This window comes from Geotrypetes seraphini, chromosome 3 (assembly GCF_902459505.1).
Source record: "Geotrypetes seraphini chromosome 3, aGeoSer1.1, whole genome shotgun sequence".
Classification (NCBI taxonomy): Eukaryota; Metazoa; Chordata; class Amphibia; order Gymnophiona; family Dermophiidae; genus Geotrypetes; species Geotrypetes seraphini.
Genome location: NC_047086.1, coordinates 65,999,945 through 66,023,634, shown reverse-complemented (window position 1 = coordinate 66,023,634; position 23,690 = coordinate 65,999,945). Strand labels below are relative to the sequence as shown.

At 40.6% G+C, this 23,690-nt stretch overlaps 1 protein-coding gene across 1 annotated transcript in view; it reads right to left on the bottom strand.

The window, feature by feature from the left end:
- LOC117357175 (collagen alpha-1(IX) chain-like) overlaps positions 1 to 23,690 on the bottom strand; it is a 72,231-nt gene that overhangs the window by 13,845 nt on the left and 34,696 nt on the right. Inside the window, exons 13-19 of the mRNA XM_033937547.1 lie at positions 23,174 to 23,245; positions 19,245 to 19,280; positions 17,705 to 17,749; positions 14,386 to 14,418; positions 14,148 to 14,294; positions 8,939 to 9,115; positions 6,160 to 6,250 (exon numbers count right to left, since the gene is read on the bottom strand). Coding sequence (XP_033793438.1) covers positions 6,160 to 6,250; positions 8,939 to 9,115; positions 14,148 to 14,294; positions 14,386 to 14,418; positions 17,705 to 17,749; positions 19,245 to 19,280; positions 23,174 to 23,245 — 601 coding nt within the window. The remainder of the gene's footprint in view (positions 1 to 6,159; positions 6,251 to 8,938; positions 9,116 to 14,147; positions 14,295 to 14,385; positions 14,419 to 17,704; positions 17,750 to 19,244; positions 19,281 to 23,173; positions 23,246 to 23,690) is intronic.

Here is a 23,690-nt window from a genome sequence, read left to right as displayed (position 1 = left end):
CATGTGTCCACCACCCTCTGGGTAAAAAAGAACTTCCTAGCATTTGTTCTAAACCTGTCCCCTTTCAATTTCTCCGAGTGACCCCTAGTACTTGTGGTTTCCCACAGTCTGAAGAATCTGTCCCTGTCTACTTTCTCTATGCCCTTCAGGATTTTGAAGGTTTCTATCATGTCTCCTCTAAGTCTCCTCTTCTCTAGGGAGAACATTCCCAGCATTTTCAACCTGACAGCATATGAAAAGTTTTCCATACCTTTTATCAGTTTAGTCGCTCTTCTCTGGACCCCCTCAAGTACTGCCATGTCCTTCTTGAGGTATGCCGACCAGTACTGGACACAGTACTCCAGGTGCGGGCGCTCCATTGCACGATACAGCGGCATGATGACTTCCTTCGTCCTGGTTGTGATACCCTTTTTAATGATACCCAACTTTCTGTTCGCTTTCTTTGAGGCTATCGCACACTGTGCCAATGCTTTCAATGTTGTGTCCACCATCACCCCCAGGTCTCTTTCAAGGTTGCTCACCCCTAGCAATGATCCCCCCATTTTGTAGCTGAACATTGGGTTCTTTTTCCCTATATGCATGACCTTGCATTTCTCTATGTTAAAACTCATTTGCCACTTTTTTGCCCACTCTTCCAGTCTTGTTAGGTCCCTTTGTGGGTCTTCACAGTCTTCCGTGGTTCTAACCCTGCCGCAGAGTTTGGTGTCATCAGCAAATTTAATAACCTCACATTTCGTCCCCATCTCCAGGTCGTTAATAAATATATTGAACAGGAGCGGTCCCAGCACCGATCCCTGTGGAACTCCGCTCCCATTGCCAGTCTGAGTAATGGCCCTTTACTCCAACCCTCTGTTTCCTGCCTGCCAGCCAGGGTTGAAGGGAAAGAAAGAGGGCAGATGCTGATGGAATCGAGTGCAGGGAAAGGGGGAAAACATAAGGGGGAAGGATATTGGATGGAATTGGGTTGGAGGGAAAGAAAGGGGGCTGATGTTGATGGAGGTGGGGGGAAGGGAGAGGAGAGAGTGAAATTCCAGACCATGGAGGTATGGGTATGGGAGAGGGAAAGGAAGAAGAGGAGAGGAGAGAGATGCCAGGCCATTGGAGGAGGGAATGGAAGAAGATCGATTCCAGACTAATGGGAGTGAAGGGAAAGATGGAAGGGGGAGGCATACAGTTTCTGGAAATGACACAGAAGGACAAAAGAGAGTGACAAGAAGATGAGGAGGGCTGAAACCAGACAAGACAAAGGTAGAAAAAAATTTTCTATTTATTTATTTTTTTGCTTTAGGGGACATGCATTGCTGTTTCTGTGGTGTTGCATTATATGCAGAGTCCAGCGTCTTGGTGGTTTTATTTAACCTTTGTCTACGTATTTCTATTTTATCCCCCCTTTTACAAAACTGTAGAGTAGTTTTTAGCGCTGGCTGTGGCTAAAAACCATACTACAGTTTTGTAAAGGGGGGAGAGGTTAGTTTGTGATTACATATTCCATACTAGGCAAAGGTGTTTTCTGTGTTCTGTTTGTATGAAAGACATGGTTTTTTTGTTAGTGTTGACTAGCCTTGTTTGGCGAAATGCATCAGGCATGGTTCTTGGGAGCACCTTTAATTAACCTGATTTGAATCTCCTTATTTTTTGCCAATATTATTTTGTTTCACGTTGGATTCTTTGGTGATCTGCTTGCCTTGTTGTTTCATTGCAAATTAACATACACGGAGTTACAGATTTGGTTGTTTATACATACATATGGGTTACAGTTGGTTGAGGCAGTTGAGAGGCATTGTAAACTTGGTTATTAATATAGACTTATATTTCAGTTAGTATTACTGCCCTACAAATATTTGAACACTTTCATACATGCATGGAAAGGGTTCTGAGTTAAATTCCTGGGTAAGTAGGTGGGAAGGGAAGGAAGGGGGATTTGTTCAGAGATGTTTAGGGGTTGCATAGAAGCAAATATGTGAACTGGTATACTAATCTTTGTTTGATTTGAATTAAAAAAAAAAAAAAGAAATACAAGTGGAAATAAAGAAGTAAAGAAGAAAACAGATAAATGGGGGCGGGACATGGGCAGGGCAGGGCCAGGGGCCCCAGTGTACTTGTGTGCCTAGGGGTCCTCGAAGAATTAATCCTGCCCTGCTGGCTGCTAATTATAGTTTGATTTAGAATCAAACTTCTTTTATTGGTCTTTAAGGCTCTGCGTGATCACTCCCCCGGCTACCTGTCAACTGTAACAGTGCCTTAAGTCCCTCAGCAGACTCTGCATTCATTGGATGCTTATCATCAAGAGAGGACATTTTTTTTCTTTTTGGCTCTGTTTATGTGGAACAATCTCCGGCACAACCTATTCAGTTGATTAAAATCTTTATTGAAAACTCACCTTTTTGGTCTGGCTTTTGAGAGTTTGGGATCCTGGCAGTGATTGAAGCGCTGCTCTTTGTAATTCTTCTCTCCATGCACTTTCCTTTGGTACATTTGCATATTTTTCCTCTGATTTTTTTGGTGGTTCATTTTGCTATTGTTTGACATATGTAAACTGCTTTGGTCTGCAGTCATTTAAAAGTGATACATTAAGACTAAATAGGCTAACCTGGCCTACTTGATACAGAATTCAGCCTAATCTAACCATTAAAAAATGATAAAAAGAGGAAGCTGCAGAGTCATCTAACAGTAGGAGCAGATGTCTTTACTGCTGCCTCAAAGGAAATTAACATCATGAAAGAAAAGAGGAAAAGATCAGCAGGAATGGATTAGCGGCATGTTTTGATGAACTTTCCAGCTATTAAATGTCTTACAGAGGGTGTACCAAGATGTACTTGTATGCTGGAAGCTGAGTACAAGGATATCTCTTGATAGCTAATTACATTTTATTGGCATTTCTACTAGGATCCGGTTTGTGCAATATTATATCAGAAGCTGTTCCAGATGTTTCATTGCTGTGATCAATAAAGCTGCAGCCTGGATATTCAGCGACAGGCTATGTGTTGGCCCTGGCACTGAATATCCGGGGATAATTGACCTGGAGCTTAAGTGGGTCTTGGCCAATATTCAGCTGGGGCCTACATAAGATAGTTAAGGACATAAGCATTGCCATACTGGGACAGACCAAAAGCCCATCAAGCCCAGTATCCTGTCTCCAAAGTGGCCAACCTAGGTCCCAAGTACCTAGCCAGATCCCAAGAAATAAAACACATTTTATACTGCTTAACCTAAGAATAAACAGTGGATTTCCCCAAGCTATTTCAATAATGGCCTATGGACTTCCCTTTTAGGAATTTATCCAAACCATTTTTAAACCCCGCAAAGCTAACTGATTTCATCACATTCTCCAGCAACAAATTCCAGAGTTTAATTACACGTTGAGTGAAGAAATATTTTATCAGGTTTGTTTTAAATCTACTACTTAGCAGCAGCATCACATGCCCCTAGTCCTAGTATTTTTGGAACGAGTAAACAAGCGATTCACATCTACTCAATATTTTATAGATCTCTATCATTTCACCCCTGAGCCATCTATTATAGTAACATAGTAGATGACGGCAGATAAAGACCCGAATGGTCCATCTAGTCTGCCCAACCGGATTCAATCTAAAAATTTGTTGGGGTTTTTTTTTCTTCTTAGTTATTTCTGGGCATGAATCTAAAGCCTGCCAGGTACTGTTCTTAGGTTCCAACTACTGAAGTCTCCATCAAAGCTCACTCCAGTCCATCTACACTCTCCCAGCCATTGAAGCCCTCCCCAGCCCATCCTCCCCCAAACATCCATATACAGACACAGACCATGCAAGTACTGGCCTTAGTTCTTCAATATTTACTATTATTTTCTGATTCTAGATCCTTTGTGTTCATCCCATGCTTTTTTTTAACTCCGTCACCATTTTCTTCTCCACCACCTCTCTCAGGAGCGCATTCCAGGCATCCACCACCCTCAACCTCAAATTATGTGCTCTGGTTTTACCATTTTCCTTTCTCTGGAAAAGATTTTGTTCTATTTTAATACCTTTCAACCTTTCAAGTATTTGAACATATGAATCATATCTCCCCTGTCCCTCCTTTCCTCTAAGGAATACATAGTCATGGCTTCCAGTCTCTCCTCATACGTCTTTTGTCACAAACCTCCATCCTGCTGCTACCCCCACCCCCCCCAAACCCCTGTATACCCTGCAAACCATAACCCCCTTGACTCCTCCCCCCAGGCTGCAGGTCTTTATCCTGCACCCCTAGGTCAACCCCCCATACCTTGTAGGAGAATGTCCAGCTGGAGGGATACTTACACCCACCCGCCAGCAGGCCCGCCACTCCAAAGTGGTGGGCCTTCCCCATCCCAGTGCATTCTGGGCTGAAATCATCCCTCCTGATGATTTCAGCGGGTTTTGTAGGGTTCCCCTGCTGCTCACCTGATCGCAACAAAGGGATTCCCTTGTTGCAATCAGCTCAGTGGTAACATCTGTTTAAAATGTAGGCCAGGATTTTGCTGGCCTACTTTTCAGGCATCTGTCACAGCCCTAGGGAGACACCTAGGCCGCTAAAGCTTGCCCAAGGCTACTTCCAGGGGAAACCATGGCCACACTCAGCCTTGGGCAAGCATAAGTGTCCCAATATGTCTCCCTCGACCGCGACAAATGCCTGCATCAGTTTTTTTGTTATTTTTTTAAATGTGCATCCCGACTGGCTGCTAGACAGCAGTAGGACACCTACTGCTGCCTACATTCGGGTCACCCATTTATAGAATTAGCCCCTCTATCTGCCAACATATACTATGTTGCTATACTAAGTCCTGTATGGTTCATCTAGACTGCCCTACAAAGTGGCCAGAGTTGAATCTGACATTTCAAATGATTAAAAACTGGTATACTTAATCTCTGTCACTCCCTGCAATTTTGGGGCACAGACCATAGCCATGTGCCCAGCATCAGTCCTGCTTCCCAATTATTAGAGCTGCCATTGAAGCCCACTCCAGCCTTGATCCTGATCCATTTTTTCTATTTACTGGACCAGACTACCCAGCATGGGTCTTTCTTCCCAACCTCTGAAGCTGCTATCAAAGCTCACTCTAGTTATGAGGTCATTTAAGTTTTGCTCTAATTTGATTCCATCCTTTTTCTGTATAGTATTCCTCGGTGTTTATACCACACCTTATTGAAATTTGTCACCGTTTTTGTCTTCACAACTTCCTGTGGAAAGGCATTCCATGCATCTACTACCCTCTTCATGGAGAGGGTAGTAGAGGCCTGGCATGCCCTCCCAAGGGAAGTGGTGGAGAGGAAAATGATGATGGAATTCAAAAAAGCGTGGGATAAAAATAAAGGATCTCTAATTAGAAAACGAAGGATGTAAATTAAAGAACTAAGGCTGGTATTGGACAGACCTGTATAGGCTATGTCCCATATATGGTGATTCAGTGTAGAATGGTCTGGGGTGGGCATCAATGTGAACTCCACTAATATGGAACATGAGGATGTTACTGGCCAGACTTTATGGTAGATTTCCTGCAAACAACGGGATGGTTGGATAGGCTGGAGTGAGCTTCAGCATTTGGAACCTAGGACAATACCAGACTTTATAGTCTATGGCCCAAAAATATCAAAGAAGAGACAAGTTAATCTAATCATATATATTTTTAATGGGTATAACTTATGGGCAAACTGGATGGACTGTTCAGGTCTTTATCTGCTGTCATTTACTATGTTACCCTTTCAGTGAAAATATATTTCTTGATGTTGCTCCTAAGTCTTCCACCCTATGTCAACTCATGAACTCTAGTTCTACCATTTCCCTGTCATGATGCATTAAAATTTGTTTCTGCGGTTTACTTCTACTATTCTATTTGGACAAAATAAGCACCTATGAGGGGCATTTTCAAAATGTACTTCTAAATCCGATTTAGACATATGGTGCTAGACATCCAAAGTCAGCAGTAAGAAAATGCTTATTTTCAAAAGGCAAACCACCATACATCTAGAAATACTTTTTTTTTTAAATTCTCTATTTGGACATCCAGGCCATTGGGATAGCCAGACCGCCAGGATGTCTATCTTTATACCATATTTTCAACAAAAATTTCATCGAAGTCCAAAATGCCCCGAACAAGACCATTTGGCCATGGGAGAGGCCAGTCCTGTAATGGAATTTTTAAACTTTAAAAAAAATTTGTTTTACCTTTTTGTCCTTCCTTTCCCACATCTCCTTCCTCACCATAGAAACCTTCCAGTCCAGGTTCTCCATCAAATCCATTCAACCCAGGTTTTCCCTATAAATATTTTACAGAAATCGTGAGGTACTGAATTAGTCAATTAAAAATAAAAATTTTGTGTTTCTACAGCAAGAAAACAAAAACAACAAGGCAAAGTTTCAAAACTGGGTTCCTAAAACATTTTTCAAAAAGTGCCCTCTTTATGGCAATTTTATATAGGCAATGGCAAGTTATGTGCCTTTAAATAATAATTTTCTACAGTGACCTCCCCCCTTCCATAGCAAATTTATAACAGTCCTGAAGCAGATATATTTGTTTATTTTTGTATTAATACACGGCTTATAGTTTAAGTGGTTTACATTCAGGTACTCTAGTATTTCTCCTTGTCTGTCCTGGTGGGCTCACAATCAACCTGGGGCGATGGAGTCTTAAGTGACCTGCCTAGGATCACAAGGATCCGGACTGGCCTTAAGCCTGCAACCTCAGGATGCTGAAGTTGCAGCCCTAACCAATAGGCCACTCCTCCACTCCTAAATACGTTATGTGCACTCTATGCTTATACATACCTGTTTTATAAAATAAATGTGTAACTTGCAATTCCACCACAACTCTCAGCCTACACTGTACCCTATGAGATGCCGATGGGGCATCTTGTTGCACTTGTATTCCATCATTTTAAAGAAACTACTTTCTGTGTATAAAACATGCTTTTAATATGAAAAGTACTTCATAACATTAGCATAATGCAACTATTAAACCAGCCACAGCATTAGTGATAAATAAAGCCAAATATGAGTATTCTATCATTTCATTCATTCAGGATCCTAATACTATATTAGCTTTTAACATCTCAATTAAGAAAATAAGAGTTACCATACTGGGACAGAAAAACCCAGTGTCCTGTTACCAGCAATGGCCAATCCAGGTAACAAATAGCTGGCAAGAGCACAAAAGAGTAAGCAGATTTTATGCTGCTTATCCTAGAAATAAGCTGTGGATATTCTCAAGACCATCTTAATAATGGTTTATGGTTTAAGGACTTTTCTTTTAGGAAATTATCCAAACTTTTTAAAACCTTCCTAAGCTAATTGTTTTTACCACATTCTCTGCCAATGAACTTCCCAGTTTAATTACACATTGTGTGAAGCCACATTTTCTCCTGTTAGTTTTTTAAATCTAGTACTTAGTAGCTTCATTGCATGCCCCCCCAGTCCTAAATTTTCAGAAAGAGTAAACAAGCAATTCACATCTACCCGTTCCACTTCATTCAGTATTTTACAGACCTCTCGCATCTCTCTCCTCAGCCATCCGTTCTTCAAGCTGAAGAGCCCTAGCTGCTTTAGTCTTTCCGGTTCATAGTTATTCGCGCGCGGGACTTCGGTGCGCCAACATTGCAGCGCAGACAAATCGGCGCATGACCCCAGCGCGCCGCCTAAAAAGTGACTTTTAAAGAGCTCCAACGCGGGGTGTGAGTGGGGAACCTCCCCCAGTTTACTTCATACTCTTCACACTGCTGTGGGGGGAGGGGGATGGAACTCTCCATTATAGAGTAAACTTAACTTTTTCCCGATAATGTGGAGAGTTGCACCCCCCACACACCCCCAACGGCAGCGCGAAGAGTATTAAGTAAAGTGGGAGGTTCCCCCCCCCCCACACCCTGTCATAGCTCTTTAAAAGTAACTTTTTAGGCAGTACACTGAGGTCTTGCGCCAAACTGTCTACGCTGCAATGTCGGCGTGCTGAAGTCTCGCACGCTTTTGTCCCGTCACCAATCTTTCCTCATAGGAAAATTATTCCTTCCTCTTTATCAATTTTATCACCTTTCTTTGTACCTTTTCTAATTCTTTTGTATCTTTTTTGAGATGTTGTGACAAGAATTACACACAGTATTTGGAGTGTGGTCACATCATAGAGTGATACAAAGATATTAGGAATTATCAGGAAAGGATTGGAAAACAATGAGAATGTTATAACCTTCTATTTTCTTTGTTTAGCACTGCTGCACAGTGAGCAGAGGGTTTCATTAACAATGACACCTAGATCATTTTCCTTGGCGGTGACTCCTAATGTGGAACCTTGTACTGTATTTCGTAACTACAGTTCAGCTTCCCCTTCCCCACAAGCATCTCTTTGCATTTGCTCATATTAAATGTCATCTGCCATTTTGACGCCCAGTCTCTAGTCTCACAAGTTCCTTTTGCAGTTTTTCACAACTTGCTGCCTGCATCGGTGTCGGCACTCTCTGATGTCACTTCCGGGTCCCGTACCTAGGAAGTGATATCAGAGGGAGAACCGACACAAGAGCAGCACGTTTATGCTGCTGCTTATGTCGTGAAAATTGAAGAGGTATGAGGGAAGGGGGCGTGGCAGGGGTGGGGCAGGGAATGAGCGGGGGCATAGAAGAGGGTGGGGGAGGGTTGCCAATGCCGCAGGCGTCATTCACCCTCGCTAGGCTACTGCTCAGACCATATAATGCAGTATCTGAATAACACAATTATGGGGGCAAATAAGATGGTACTTCCCCTTGACTCTGCACCCAGAATGCCCACAAGTTAGCTGGTTTGGGCACAGACACTAACCATAAATATTTTGCTGCGGTAACCGGTTACGTGCTGCTGAATAATGGCAGTTAGCCAGAGACAAGCGATTTAAATGGGCCGCAGCCTCTGGAATATCAGCCAGTCTGATTATTAAAATCCACGGATTTCTAGTACATTTTCTTACACCTTGCTTCTGAATACTTACAGGCTCTCCAGGTGGTCCAGGCAAACCTACAGGTCCTGGAAACCCCATAGGAACATCCCCATACAGCGGGCAAGTGCTGGCACATTGCCTCCTCACAGCACTGGCAAACGTTGACATTTGTTCTAGAACAACTCTCTTACACACTTCTAGTGCACGAGTTGCTGGGAAGGACGGCCCCTATAAAAGTGTTTAAAAAACAATATAAATCACTTACTAATGCTTTCTGCACTTTCTCCTGTTTAAGAGGCACTAAGGTCTTTATTCTATAAATGACACTTAAACCTAGGCACTAGATCAGCACACCTAGCCAATCTAGGCACCTCACTTAATTGATTAAAAAGCTTAACTGGCACTAATAATTGACCATCAGCACCTCGTAATTAATGTTAACTGGATGGTAAGCGCCTAACTTGATAGGCGTCTACCACTTTGCATAGACGCCTAATCCAAGGCGCCTACCCAGGGGCATAGTGTGGGGGATCAGACCGTCCCAGGCACCGTCTTTCTAGGGGTGACAGTTCCTCTCCATCCTCCCCTATGCCTCGCTCTTGACCTCCCTTCCCCGCCCCCCCCCAATACCTCTTTAAAATCTTTCCCAGAGGCGCGATTCTCGAAACAGCGCCATGGCGTGATTGACACATGATCAGCGGCTGCTTTTTAGGCAGCCGCCGATATTGGTGCCATTTAGAGAATCCGGGCTGTAGTGAAATTTGGTGTAAATGCTGGCACCCAAGATTGGTTGCATTAAAGCAGTATTCTGTAATTATTCACACAACTTTTCAGAATGCCCCTGATATGCCCATGAGTTATGTGCTAGAAGAGATAGGCTCCATACCTTATAGCAGTGGTCTCAAACTCAAACCCTTTGCAGGGCCACATTTTGGATTTGTAGGTACTTGGAGGGCCTCAGAATAAAATAGTTCATGTCATATTAAAGAAGTGACAATTTTGCATGAGGTAAAACTCTTTATATTTATAAATCTTTCCTTTTGGCTAAGTCTTAATAATAATATTGCAATTTATAGCTAAAGAGATATATGATCAAGAAACTGTTTTATTTTACTTTTGTGATTATGATAAACATACCGAGGGCCTAAAAATAGTACCTGGTGGGCTGCATGTGGCCCCTACTATATCCCAGCATTATCTAGATCAGGGGGGTCAAATGTCGGTCCTCGAGGACCGCAATCCAATTTCAGGATTTCCCTAATGAATATGCATGAGATCTATTTGCATGCACTACTTTCATTGTTTGCTAATAGATCTCATGCATATTCATTGGGGAAATCCTGAAAACCCGACTGGATTGCAGCCCTCGAGGACCGACATTTGACACCCCTGATCTAGATACTACAAGGGCAGTATGTAGAAATTTTATCAGCTCAGATAGGAGCAGCTGCCCTATCTGGATAAGTGCTTTTGAATTTCGGGCTTGTATACATTTTTCATAAAGAATGCATTCATTAAGAAGTGAAGAAACTCTTTTCCCTAACTCTATCAGAACTCCAAGTACAAGTATGATTACATTAGACTGGCACATATTAAGTTACAATGAAAAATGACACTGTACTGTAATTAGTTTACTTATGGTCCCCAATATACAATTTTATTCATACACATATAGGCAACTATATGTACCAAAAGAACCCCGCTGCTTATAAAGTTACCCTGATCTCCATATAAAAGTATACAGTGGCAACTTAGGTGTAGGCATGTTCCAGGATAGATTTTGGGCACAGAATCCTGTCCTTTTCATTAAATGCAGGGTAGAGAATGACACGGGGAACTCAATTTCCCTGTCCTGCCTCCGCAAGTGCTATTCCTGTCCCTGCCCCATTCCTGTAAGCTCTGCCTTAACCACACAAGCCTCAAACACTTATGATTTTAAAGTGTTTGAGGCTTGTGCGGATGAGGATGGAGCTTGCAGGAATGGGGCAAGGACAGAAAAAGAACTTGCCAGGACAGGACGGAAAAATGAGTTCCCGCGGGGACAGGGAAATATTTGGCCCCGTGTCATTCTTTAATACAGTGTAGATACTAGACTGGCTTTGGACTTACCGTGTGCTAATTCTTGCTGCATTTCTCCTCAAAGTCTCTACCATGACCATGTCAATGTACTGGAATTGTCCAGCCACCTTTTTGTAATCCTTAACCCTAAATTGCAATTTTCCTGGAAATGCCCAATTAGTCTCTTTTGTAATCCACCCTAAAACTGCATGCAAACAGCTCCCCAAATTTTAAATCTACTGGAATAGTCCAGTCATCTTATCTGTAATTCAAAACCCTAAATTGTAATTCTCCTGGAAATGTCCAGTTGTTTCTTTTGTAATCCTCCCAGAATTGCAAGGTACGGGCGGAATAGAAGTCAGTAATGTAATGTAATACAATGTAAGTAGAAAATCTCACTGTACTTTAGTAAATGGGCCCCTATCATATGAGGGTGGTTTGAAAAGTTTGGTAAAAAAGCAAGTTAAACAACATAGCCTCCATCGAGGACTATATACTTCGTATTGTAGGACAAATAGCTTACAAACAAACTGGAAACTTGCTGGACTAGTGCCTGGATTCTCTAACTGGCGCTGTTGTCAGCAGTCGCCTTAAAAGCAACTGATGATCGCTTGTCAAAGGTAGACACTGGAAATGTAGGCCATGGTTTTCCATGCCTATATTTCCAGCGCCTCCCTTTGATGTGCATTGTGCCTCTGTAGGTGCTGTAGGCCGCATAACATCACTTCTGGTGTTAGCCACGCCTACAGCGGCATTAGACACTCTAATGCGCTTACAGAGGCGTGATTCCAGCGCAGGTAGGCACCTCAAACTCAATTAAAAACATCGTTTAAATGGCATTTATACTGAGCTTGGGCCCCTACCAGAACCATTTACAGAATCCGGGCCTGAGTATATAGCTTTTGATGGAGACTACGGGCTAGAATCACTAAGCAAACCGATCGTGTACCGATCGGTTTGCGAGCCCTTTACAACCCGATTTCCCTCCAACCCAATTCACTAACCTGTGTACCGATCCGATCCCGATCCGTGCATGCAAATGAGAGGAATCGGCATGCAAAGCAGGAAGGACATGATTCGCTAAACTTTTTTCTGTGTACACCGTCTTGCTGGCCGATCAAAAAACTAGCAACTGGTAAGGACCAGTCGCTTGTGCTAAAACCCTGCTCTCTGCCCCGGCCGCCCTGCTCTCTGCCCCAACTCTCCAGCCCTGTTCAGCCCCGACTCGCTTGCCCTTCCCAGCAGTGCGAACCCGTGGCTTTAACCCATGGGTTTAAAGCGGGTTAAAACCATGGACTCAAAAAGTAAAAAGTATTTTTAAAACAGTCAATAGTTTAAAAAAAGTAAAAAAGCTCTGCTGGGCACAAAGGGCCAGCGCATGCACAGACCACCTACAGTCAAGGAAGATGGTCTGTGCATGCTCAAGGATCGCTCTCAAGCGATCCGTGCGGTTTGAGGGGGGCGTGCCAACGATCACCTCCCATTTCCATGCAGGCCTTTAGTGAATTCGTTGGCCTGCATGCAATCGGACACAGATCTCAGGCTAGTGAATCTAGCCCTATGTTGTTTAACTAGCTTTTTTTTAATCAAATGTATCAAACCACCCTCATATATCTTTGTAAACATCAAATCTAATATAATTCTTATCTGTTCAAGCAGACTAAGCAATCTGAACATTGAGTGCATCAATTGGGAGATTATAGTGAAGTATGATTCTAATTGAATACAAACTCTGCATTTTAATACCTTTACAGAAGCTCATGTATTGTAAACTGCTCTGAATTGACTCCTCCCTCTCCCCCCTCACCCCCCCCCCCGTCATTAGCAGCTGTATAGAAGATTTCAATAAACAAAAAAAAAAAATCTGATTTACTGATTTATAAATTATACATTTTAGACTGAATTCCATATATTGTATAGAGAATATCAGCACAAAAAAACCCATCTAAGTGCTATTCTATAAACGGCACATAATGTTAGACACCGTTTAAAAAATAGAACTTACACCTGGGAGCCACACCAATCATTTGTATCAGTGGAAATGTGGTGCAAATTCTCAAAGTTAGTTGCAGATGCCCCTTATTCTATAATGATGCATGTAAATGTGACGAATGCCCTTGATCCGTTCATGACCCTCTAATTTCTGTGCCACTTTTTTGGCACTGATAATAAAATTTAAATTTGCATACTGAAATTTAAATTTAAACTAATTAAACTGATAAATGCTTATTAAGAAGCCAATTAGTGCTGACTCATTATTCAATTAAGTTGGACATGCAAATTGGGAGCACAGCCATATTTGCGCATGCAACTCAAAGCATCATATTTAGAATTTGGGGGTTTATACATGGACATGGATAAGGACATGGAACTCTGATATGTACAGTAAAAGGCTGTGTGTTTATAACATCACTATAGGGTGATGTAATAGGAGCTCATGTGAATACTCCATTTTTACCTGTTTTTGTTTTTAGAATTTAGTTTAAAAGAAATTAAAAAAAAAAATTTTTCACATGTTCTTTAAATATTTTTGTAGCAATACATTTCCATTTTGCTTATTTTAGTTATGCATGAATCTACTGAGTTTTTATTTTACAAGATTGTTTATGTGTATTCAGTCATTGGCTACTCTACTCGTCTACCAACTAAAGTGGTTGCAATTGATTAGGATAAAATAATACAGTACAGTGTAGTAAACCCCCATGAATTCGCGGTTCGCAAATCGCGGACTCAGTAATTTGCGGCTTTTTCCGATCGCCTCTTCCTAGTACTAAAGTCATGGTTACACCAATCAGGAGCTGCTTTTGATATGCCAGATAGTGTGTCAAAGCAGCTCCTGATTGGTGTAACCATGACTTTAGTACCAGGAAGAGGCGGTCAGAAAATGTACCCAGCTTCATAAGTACAATTTAAGCACCCGCCAGCACCCCAGCTGCCCTTTCCTGCCTTCGATCAGCTGAAAAACCGTATTCGCAGTTTTTCAAAATTTTGGAGTGTTCCTGGAACGGAACCACCACGAATTTCAGGGTAGTATTGTTATTAAAATAAAATGCAAATCACAAAGACTAAATAAAAGAAAAAGAAAAAACAAAGATGGAATTTTAAACATGTAATACAATTAAGATAAGACAACTCACTGATTGCAATAAAAATGCAGTATTTTGTAATCTTGATAAATAGTCATTTTAAAAAGTAACCTCACAGGAGGACCAGGAGAACCCATATTTCCAGGTAAGCCATTATCACCAGGAACACCTTGTTCTCCAGGTGGGCCACGGCGTCCAGTCTCTCCTGCTGGGCCTCTTTTACCCATCTCTCCTGGAGGTCCAGGTGGTCCTATGTCTCCAACCTTAAATGCAGATTTACATTTTAGTAAAAATAATTTATGCCAGAAAGATAATACTACAAGTGTGTATCGCACAAAGTGAATTTACACTTACTCCTCCTTTGGGTCCTTTGAGCCCCTTGGTTCCCTATAAAGGAAACAAAGAAACATTTTTAAAACTTTCTGTTACACAGCCATTGCATTTCTATTAGCGCTATCATTTGTATCTCAAAGACAAAGAGTACCTCCCAGAAGTTGTTTAGAACCTCCTAGTAAAGAGAATAGAAGAAAATATCATCCTGCTTGTTCTTTTTAACAAAATAACTCACCTGGAAGAAGGGCAGAGCAGACTAAGAAATGGTTAAAAATTGTAAAGGACAGCCCTCATTGGATTTTATTTACTAAGGGACCCTTTTACCACAGTTTAATGGAATTAGTATGCACTAATGGCCTGATTCTGGAAACAGCGCCTGCTGCGGTAGGAGCCTGGAAAACGGGCGCCTACTGCATTTCAATCACTGGTAGGTGCCACATCCAGAATCATGCCTATTTTTTGTACAGATGCCTTAAATGTAGGCCGGTGTTTTGCACCTATGGAACTGCCTAGGCACACCTATGGATGCCTAAGGCCATTTCCAAAATATTCTCTAAATCTCACCAAAGTGCATAACCAAAAGTGTACTCAGGCTTGCTAATTTATTCCTACAGGATCTTCAGAATGCCAACAGGGTCGCAAGACTCTCGCTGGCTGGACTCCTCATTAGTCCCATTGGCATTTTTCTAATAAAGATGAATTTTTATATTTTTATATGAATTTTTATATGAATTTTTATATTATTAATTAAATATTTTTAAAATTTTCCTATTTCCTTTTATCAGATCACTAAATGCATTCCAAATTATAGAGCATGTACTTAGCTTGCTTTGCAGCAACACCTCTCCGACGTGATATCCGTTTCAAAACTTTCATCAGGGATGAGGTGAGTATGTAAAAAAGAACACGGTTAAATGCTAACCTGTTATTCCATTGCTGCAAATATTATCAAAATTTTCAAATGCTTTTTATTATGAACTTTGGTGAGATTTAGAGAATATTATGGTGATTGTGGATATTATTTGTGATAACATAATGGCATAAGGCCATTTCCAGCATAAGCCAAGCCTATATCAGCCTTAGGCATCCAAAGGCATACATAGGTGCTTTTGTAGGTATGATCAGATGCCTACATTTTTTTTTTATTTTTTGTGCATCCCAATTGGTCTGTTAGATGGCAGTAGGACACCTATAGCTGCCTACAATCAGGATGCCATTTTGAGAATCAGGCCCTAAGGGCCATATTCTATAAACGGCACCCTAAGTTAAGCCCTATTGCTGCCTAACAATTGGCAAAGCCATTTTAAAAAAATGAAAAAGCGATTATTAAAAAAAATTCAGGTGCCCATCAGCACCTCCAAAAATGGCACGTTGATCACATCTATGGTCGAAGTAGGCATGACCTTGGGCGTTCATAGGTACCTCTGTAGACACGATTCACTTCAAACATAAGCACCAGAAATGTAGGCATTCAAAACCCTGGCCTACATTTCCTGCTCCTAGGTTTGAGGTAGTCACAATTCTACAAATCGCATCATAATTGGCGGAAGTTTTTTATAGGCAGCCACAGAAATCGGTACCGTTTGCAGAATCTGGCCCTAAATGCTAAGAAGTTTATAAATATGATATAGGCTTCCTTAGCATTAGGAACACTCTAAGCTTTAGTAAAGGGCCTGTAAGACACAGTAGGGTATTAACACACATTACATTAGTGATTTTTATTCCGCCATTACCTTGTGTTTCAAGGCGGATTACAGAAGAGGATTTCTGGACATGTCCAGAGGTGGTACAGAGTAGAGCAGGTTGCTTCAGAGGATTGAAATGTTTCATATGGTATTAGTTAGTCTTCATGGATTTCTTGAATAGCAGGGTTTTTATTTCTTTTCTGAAAGTCACGATTAGTAGATTGGAGAGTTGGTGGTCTAGTTTTGCTGTCTGTGTGGCTTGAAGGCCATCGTAGAGGTTTTTTTTCCGTTTGATGTCTCTGATTGGAGGGTATGTGAATGGTGTCTAGGTTCTCCTGTGCCTGGTTGTGGTAGTTTGGATTAGGCGGTTGTTCAAGTAGGCTGGGCTGTCTCCGTTTATGAAATTAAATAGTAGACAGTAGAATTTGAATAGTATTCGTGCTTGAATTGGGAGTCAGTGTGAGTCGAGGTATGCCTCGATGATGTGGTCGTGTTTTCTTAGCGAATAGATTAGTCTCAGGGCTGTGTTTTGCACTGTTTGTAGTTGTTTTATCATTGTTGCGGGGCAGGGGAGATAGAGGATGTTGCAGTAGTCTAGGAAACCTAGGACTAGGGACTGGACCATGAGCTGGAATTGTTTTCTGTCAAAGAATTTTCGAACTTGTCTTAGGTTTCTCATGACCACGAATGATTTCTGTATTGTTTTGTTGATTTGTGATTGCATGGTGCAGCATCTGTCTATCGTCATTCCCAGAAGTTTTAGAGTGGGTTGAATGAGGTATGTGATTGAGTTTATTAACAGACAAAAGAGAGCCCCCTAGTGTTAGGTCAGTATTGTAAAGACAAGGAGCCTATATTGCTATAACATTATTGTTGGGGACTAAAAAGCTTTCAGATAATGAGAGCTTAAATATCTCAAATATTATCATGGTTTGAGAGAGTGAGGTTCCCCCATCTGAGGCTTCCAGAGGAGACTTGAGCCTTGGTTCATGATGAGCGGTATTCCTCAACATAATATGTTGATCCATTGGGCCCTTGATAGAAGATGGGCCTGTTTTCCTGACAACCGCTCTTGTTATTTTGTTTTTTACATGTCTCCATATTGTTGAAGGACCAAGATTCCTGGCTCATCAGATAGATAAACAAAAGAGCAGAGAAGACCAGACCTTCAAACTGAAGCTTTGAATGTCACCAATAGGACGTGGAACAAGAAAAATGAACCCGACACGGACCATGTTTCAGCTACAAAGCCTGCATCAGGAGTCCTCTGGATGTCAACTCAACAATTAGACAATAAAAATAAGCTAAAGTGGCAATCTAATTCAATGAAAACTCGCACCCAAAAGCGTCAGAGAGCCTAAATTTGTACTCAGATTTACACTAAACTCTTAAATTTGTCTGGAACCCATTCTTTGTCTTTTTTTTCAGCTTAAAATACTGCAATTTCCATTTAGTTTGGAATGATTTAATATTATTACAACATTCCACTATAGAAGTTGACTTCTTATACAGTTAAACCTAGAAATCATTATAACAGAACTTTATACCATGCTTGAGTACTCAAGTCAATACTTTATAATAATATGAAATGTTTTGCAGAAGTTTAACAAATTCTTTGTTCTGATTTAAAAGAAAACAGATATCATTTGTTGTACCTTGTCGCCCTCTTTACCCTGAATGCCTGGATTGCCAACATCACCCTAGAGAAGGAATGAGGAGACATTTATAATGTTTCACTAGCAGCTCTGTGTGTGCAAATCTGTGCACACAGTTGTTTTGCATGTACAATTTAATTATTTAGTTAGCCTAATTGGCACCATTAATTGGCAAGTAATACCTTCTAATTTATGCTAATTGGCACAAATTAAAAGTTGTGCATGCAACCTGATAGGCGTATGCTCTAAAGCAGGGGTGTCCAACCTGCGGCCCCGTGAAGTATTTTGTGTGGCCCCGGTCGAGGGCGATGTACTGTTTTCCTCTGCTGCCCCTGGGTATTTACTGTCCTGCTGGCTCCCTCTTCTGTCTTACTGCAGCGTTTGCGCATTTGTGTAGCCCCAGAAACATTTTTTTCGGCCAATGCGGCCCAGGGAAGCCAAAATGTTGGACACCCCTGCTCTAAAGTATTTTGTGCCAGTTCTAGTGTGCAAATTTGAAAAGGAAGCAAGGTCAGGGGAGGAGCATGGGCAGATCGTACACATTCCTAGAATTTATGCACATTGTTATAGAATGTGCCTAATGCATGCACAGGTTAGGCATAGGGATTTAGGCCTGGTTTTCTTTGGCCTAGATGGGTGCACCTTAAAGTTGTGCCACGTATTGGCGCTTAATGTGATTCTATATGGCGTGTGTACCTTTTATAGAATCACACTAAGCGCCATTCTAATCGGTACCGATATTTTAGGTACCATATATATAATATAGCCCTAAGCGTAAAGTTGGGTACTCAACTTTATAAAATTAGGGGGTGATCATTTTAGAACAAAGTTTAACAATGACATATATACGAGGAGTCGTCTGTGCAGTTATTTATTTTTTAACATAACATAAAATGTATTTATATACTGCATTACCTTGCAGATCAGTACGGTTAACAAAATAAAAGAGGACTGAGTAATTCACAGCGAATACGAATCATCAGTTTTCTAAAAATTTAACAAATAGCTTTCAATAATTTCCTAAAATGCAAATAAGAATTTAAACGTTCTCATAGGCTTCCGTGGCTGGCGTCATGATTGTAGTAGGTATCCAGGTTTTGCCGCGTCTGTCTAGAAAGAACCGACGGCTGAAACGTCATTTTTTTCTGCACATTTTTTTTCTACACAGACACGGCAAGTCCCAGAAACCTGCTTCAATCAAGAATTTAAATGATCTAATAATCGGTGAAAGTCAGCATCCCAACTGACTGCTTGAAATGAACGTAAACGGTGGAAATACTGATCGTTTAAATAAGCAGCCTTTTACAGAAGGAAATGCAAATAATGCAAATATTTATTTATTTATTTATTGGGATATATTAACCACCTTTTCATGAAGAAATTCACCCAAAGCTGATAATAGTGACTCCATCAGATTTACTAAGATTGGCAATTTTCTTTTGGAATTAGTTTTCTGTGTTTATTGACAAAGATAACATGGTCCATCCAGTTGGTCCAGAAATGTGGAAAGGGTTGAAGATACTTTTTTTTTTTACAATACCTTTTGTCCCTGTTGTCCTGTGAGGCCTACATGACCCTAAGGTGAAAAAAGAGCAAAAATTGTTTTTTAAAAAATAATTTATGTGTAAAGTATTTAAAGTATAATCTACTTTCTTTAAACTGATCTCCCAAAACAAAGAAACCCCCATGAAAAGTAGAAAATATGTGCCAACATGTAAGAGTCTGAATACTGTTAACAGAGAGACAAAATAGAATCTGACACAAGTTAAATATGAAATATATTGTGTAATAGGGACTTTCAGAAGTCAAACCAATTTATATATTCTGCTACTACTACTACTTATTATAATGTATATAGCACTACCAGGCATATGTAGTGCTGTACACCAAACATAGAACAGACAGTCCCTGCTCAAAAGAGCTTACAATATAGTTATGATGCATAAACTGGACAAGAAAAGGGCATCTATACACAGTGCTCAAGTGGGAAATTACAGAGGGAATGACAAGACAGATATGGGTGCGTTGCATGTGGGTTGGAGTTTGGAATTGAAAGCAACTTCAAAGAAGTGGGCTTTGAGCATGGATCTGAATACTGACAGAGACGGAGCTTGATGTACCAAGTCAGGCAGTTTGTTCTAAGCATACGGTGCAGCAAAGTAGAACAGATGGAGTCTGGAGTTGGCCGTAGAGGAGAAAGGTACAGATAAGAGAGATTTACCGTATTTTTCACTTCATAAGACGCACCTCATCATAAGACACACCCACCTGTAGAGGAGGAAAAACCAAGAAAAAAAATTTTGAACCATCCCACTTTACTACATAGTGTTCACACTGCTGGTGGAGGGGGGGGTGTGGGGGTGCAACCCCCCACATTATAGAGAAAACTGAACTTTTCCCCCAAAAAATCAGAAAAAGTTCCGTTTTCAATATAATGGAGGGTTCCAACCCCCAAAATCCCCCCCCCCAACAGCAGCGCAAACACTATGTAGTAAAGTGGGGGGGTTCCCCCCAAACACCCCCCATCGGAGCTCTTTAAAAATAAGTTTTCCCGCAATGTGCTTCTTTCTTGCGCTGAATTGTCAGCGCTGGATTGTCGGCGCGCTGGTGTCTTGCGCGCCACTGACTATGAACCAGATTGACACACTGTTCGTTTCCAAAAATTAGATAGTTCAAACTCTAATAGATGCTGGCACTGTCATCTGGAAATAGGAACACTGGATCATCAGTTGTTCTATTGTCCCTTGATACTGAATTTTTGGAAGTCTATATGGGGTAAAATCAACATGATATTGGAAGTTTCAATTCCTTTGTCATACGACATTGTCAGGACTCTATTAAAACCCAAGTGTCCAATTAATGCAAGTAAGAATAGATTACTTTTGATTATGACAGGAGTGGCTATGCAGCTAATTACAAAAAACTGAAAAAATTTTGGATAGACTAAATTATGCCAAGTTTATAAATATGCACTCGGAACAATTGGGCCACTATAACAAAATTAAAGAAATTTGGGGTCCATTAGCAAAGTTTATAAAGAATTGATCTCTTGTATAAGCCTTTGTTTTCCGAATGAATTTTACACACATCCAGGGAAGCGTGGAGGGAGGGAAGGGGGTTGATATGTAATTAAATTATTATTTGGTAGATATAAGTGCTGCTTATTGTATCATTTGTTCATATGCTCTATTGCACTTTATGTTTGTTTTTGAAACTAATAAAGATATAACAAAATATAACCAAAGAACTTAGCTTATGGTAGTTTCGGGTGAGGACTGGTGTTTCTGACATGTTTCGCCTCACGGCTTTTTCATGGAAGTCCCCCCTTGCATGACGAAGCCACTGCAAGTTGCCTTTTGGAATAAGCCACAAAATCCATAAGGAGCACTTCTGAAGGTCTTTGAGATGGCTTTAAGTGGGTTTAGATAGGTATTGCACAGTGATATTCAACATTTAATTGCATAGAGGTATTTTTTTTTTTTTTAAATGTGCTTCTGTAGAAACACTTTCTATCCATGCCATACTTCCTGACAGAAAAATACTGAAAAATTCAGTAATGTGCAGTTTAATGTGCTGTAACAAGCAAACTACGCATTATGGAAGGATGGGGTTTTTTTTTTCAAATTATCTTTATTAACAACTGCAAAGGAACATACAACCAGGAGCAGAATAATCAGAAACATAAAACAGAGCAGTCAGAAAATAGCACAGGAGACTATGACAACAAATGTTGCTCAATACAAAAATCCCCATGGGTATCAAGTTAACCTAATGATGGAAAATCATGTGGCATTGTCCTATGATACGGTTATTTTTGGAATGTGTATGAGGGCTAAATGCCAAATATCTGCAGCAAATAATAAGCTTCTGATGATCCTTACCGGTGTGGGGATCCAGCAAATAACGTTTAATTAGAAGAACTGTTCTAGACTAAATTACAGCTTCTGGTGGAACTCAGTATGTCATCTGTACAAAATGGAATGACTACTTGCAGTACAAAATGGTCATTTTAAAAGGTTTCAGGATGTGTGGAGGCCAATAATAAATTATTATAATGATTAAGGTTAATTTACTATTCTTTTTCCTTATGTGATAATTTGAAGAAGTGTGGGTGGGGGGGGGGTTATGATAATCTAAATAAATATTTGCATATTTTAACTGATTAATACACATAGGAATTATAATATAATATGTATGTATAGATATGGAAGGGGGTGGGATTAAAATTTTTTGGAAATATGTTGTTATGGAATTTCAAGTGATAATGTAATATGATGAGCTATATTTATTGTACACTTGATGTATATGTTAAAATGAATAAAGATTTGGAAAAAAAAAAAAATCACAACAAGCACACCTCTAGACATCCAAACATCCCGATACTCACCCCCTCACACACACAAGTACAGCTATCCGATGAAAAAGCAAAACAAAAACAAACAGAAAGAGAGCATCAGGATGTTATTAATGTTGAATACTGTTAAGAAGGGTTGCTTTGCCACAAGCTATATTATTTTAGCACAGGGACTCGTTGCATAAAATGGGACCCTTAAACAACACAGCCTGTGGCAAAATAACCCATCTTAACAGCAGCCCATTGTATTACTATTTAAAAAGGCTTCACTTTAGACCTTCAGTCACTTTCCGCACTGGACAGAATGCCAGGAAATCAAAATAGTATACAAATTAAGTTTTATTACATATATACAATATTTCTAGCCATAATCATTGATTAAGTACAGAGTTTGAATTAATACGTTACCGGTTATTACATCATTACTCTTGTCCACGATCAGGAGGCTTACTCACAAAATGTCATCACACAGCGTATCAGTGGTGGAAATGTCCCCTTTCTTTCTTTCTGAGAAGGCAATATTTATATACATCCCCTCCTTGTAACTGAATGCCGGAGGGGGGGGGAATGTTTACTAATAGCCTGCTTCGTGAGCTAATTTCCCATCCCCTTCCTTGTGGAGGATGTTTACCAATCAGTATGTGTTAGAAACTCCTAGCCTGCTTCGTGAGCTAATTTCCCATCCCCTTCCTTGTGGAGGATGTTTACCAATCAGTATGTGTTAGAAACTCCTAGCCTGCTTCGTGAGCTAATTTCCCATCCCCTTCCTTGTGGAGGATGTTTACCAATCAGTATGTGTTAGAAACTCCTAGCCTGCCTAAGCTGACAATGACCTGTTCTCATAATTATCAGCAGGTGCTGAAAAATTCCTGGCCTTGTTCATTCTCATAGTACTTGTGTTTCCCTGTAACAGCTATCATGGATCCTAGGCAGTGTCATTCAATATTAATATATCTTTCATACCATACGTTTCACATTCGTGTCACACCCATGTTGATAACTTCCCCCTGAGTGCTTATTGCACTTTAGTAAAAAGGCCCCTTAATTTGTGCTACAGAATTGACTATTTTGTCTCTCTGTCTTTCTTTAAATCGGTCATCAGCTGATTAACTTACAGCAGCTCCAGGTGGTCCAGTGAAGCCAGGTCTACCAGGGAGAAGAGCTTCCCCTTTTTGACCCCGAGCACCCTATCCAGAAAGAAGAATGTAAATAAGCAAATTATAGTTCCAAAGCATTTACATACTGCAAATCACAAACAGTTCTATGCAGTTTACAAGTAAACATATGAAACAATAATGTGACACAATACCAGACATAAAACATAAAATTCCAAGATAGAAATACAGGGCACAACAAACCAACAGCCACTAACAAAAGGAAATGCAGAAACAATCAGGTCTTTCGCGTCAGTCCTTCACGAAGACCCACAGAAACCAAAACCGCCCAGCAGAACCCTCCCTTTAACCACCCCCCCCACCCCCCCCCCCCCCCCCCCTGCAGGAAAAAAAAATTCCACAGAATGCACTCATGCCACCCAAACAAAATTTTTTTTTTTTTTTACACACGAGAATATGACTGAAGTGTGTTAAAGCCTCAAACACTAAGGGGTCCTTTTACAAAGCCGCGCTAGCG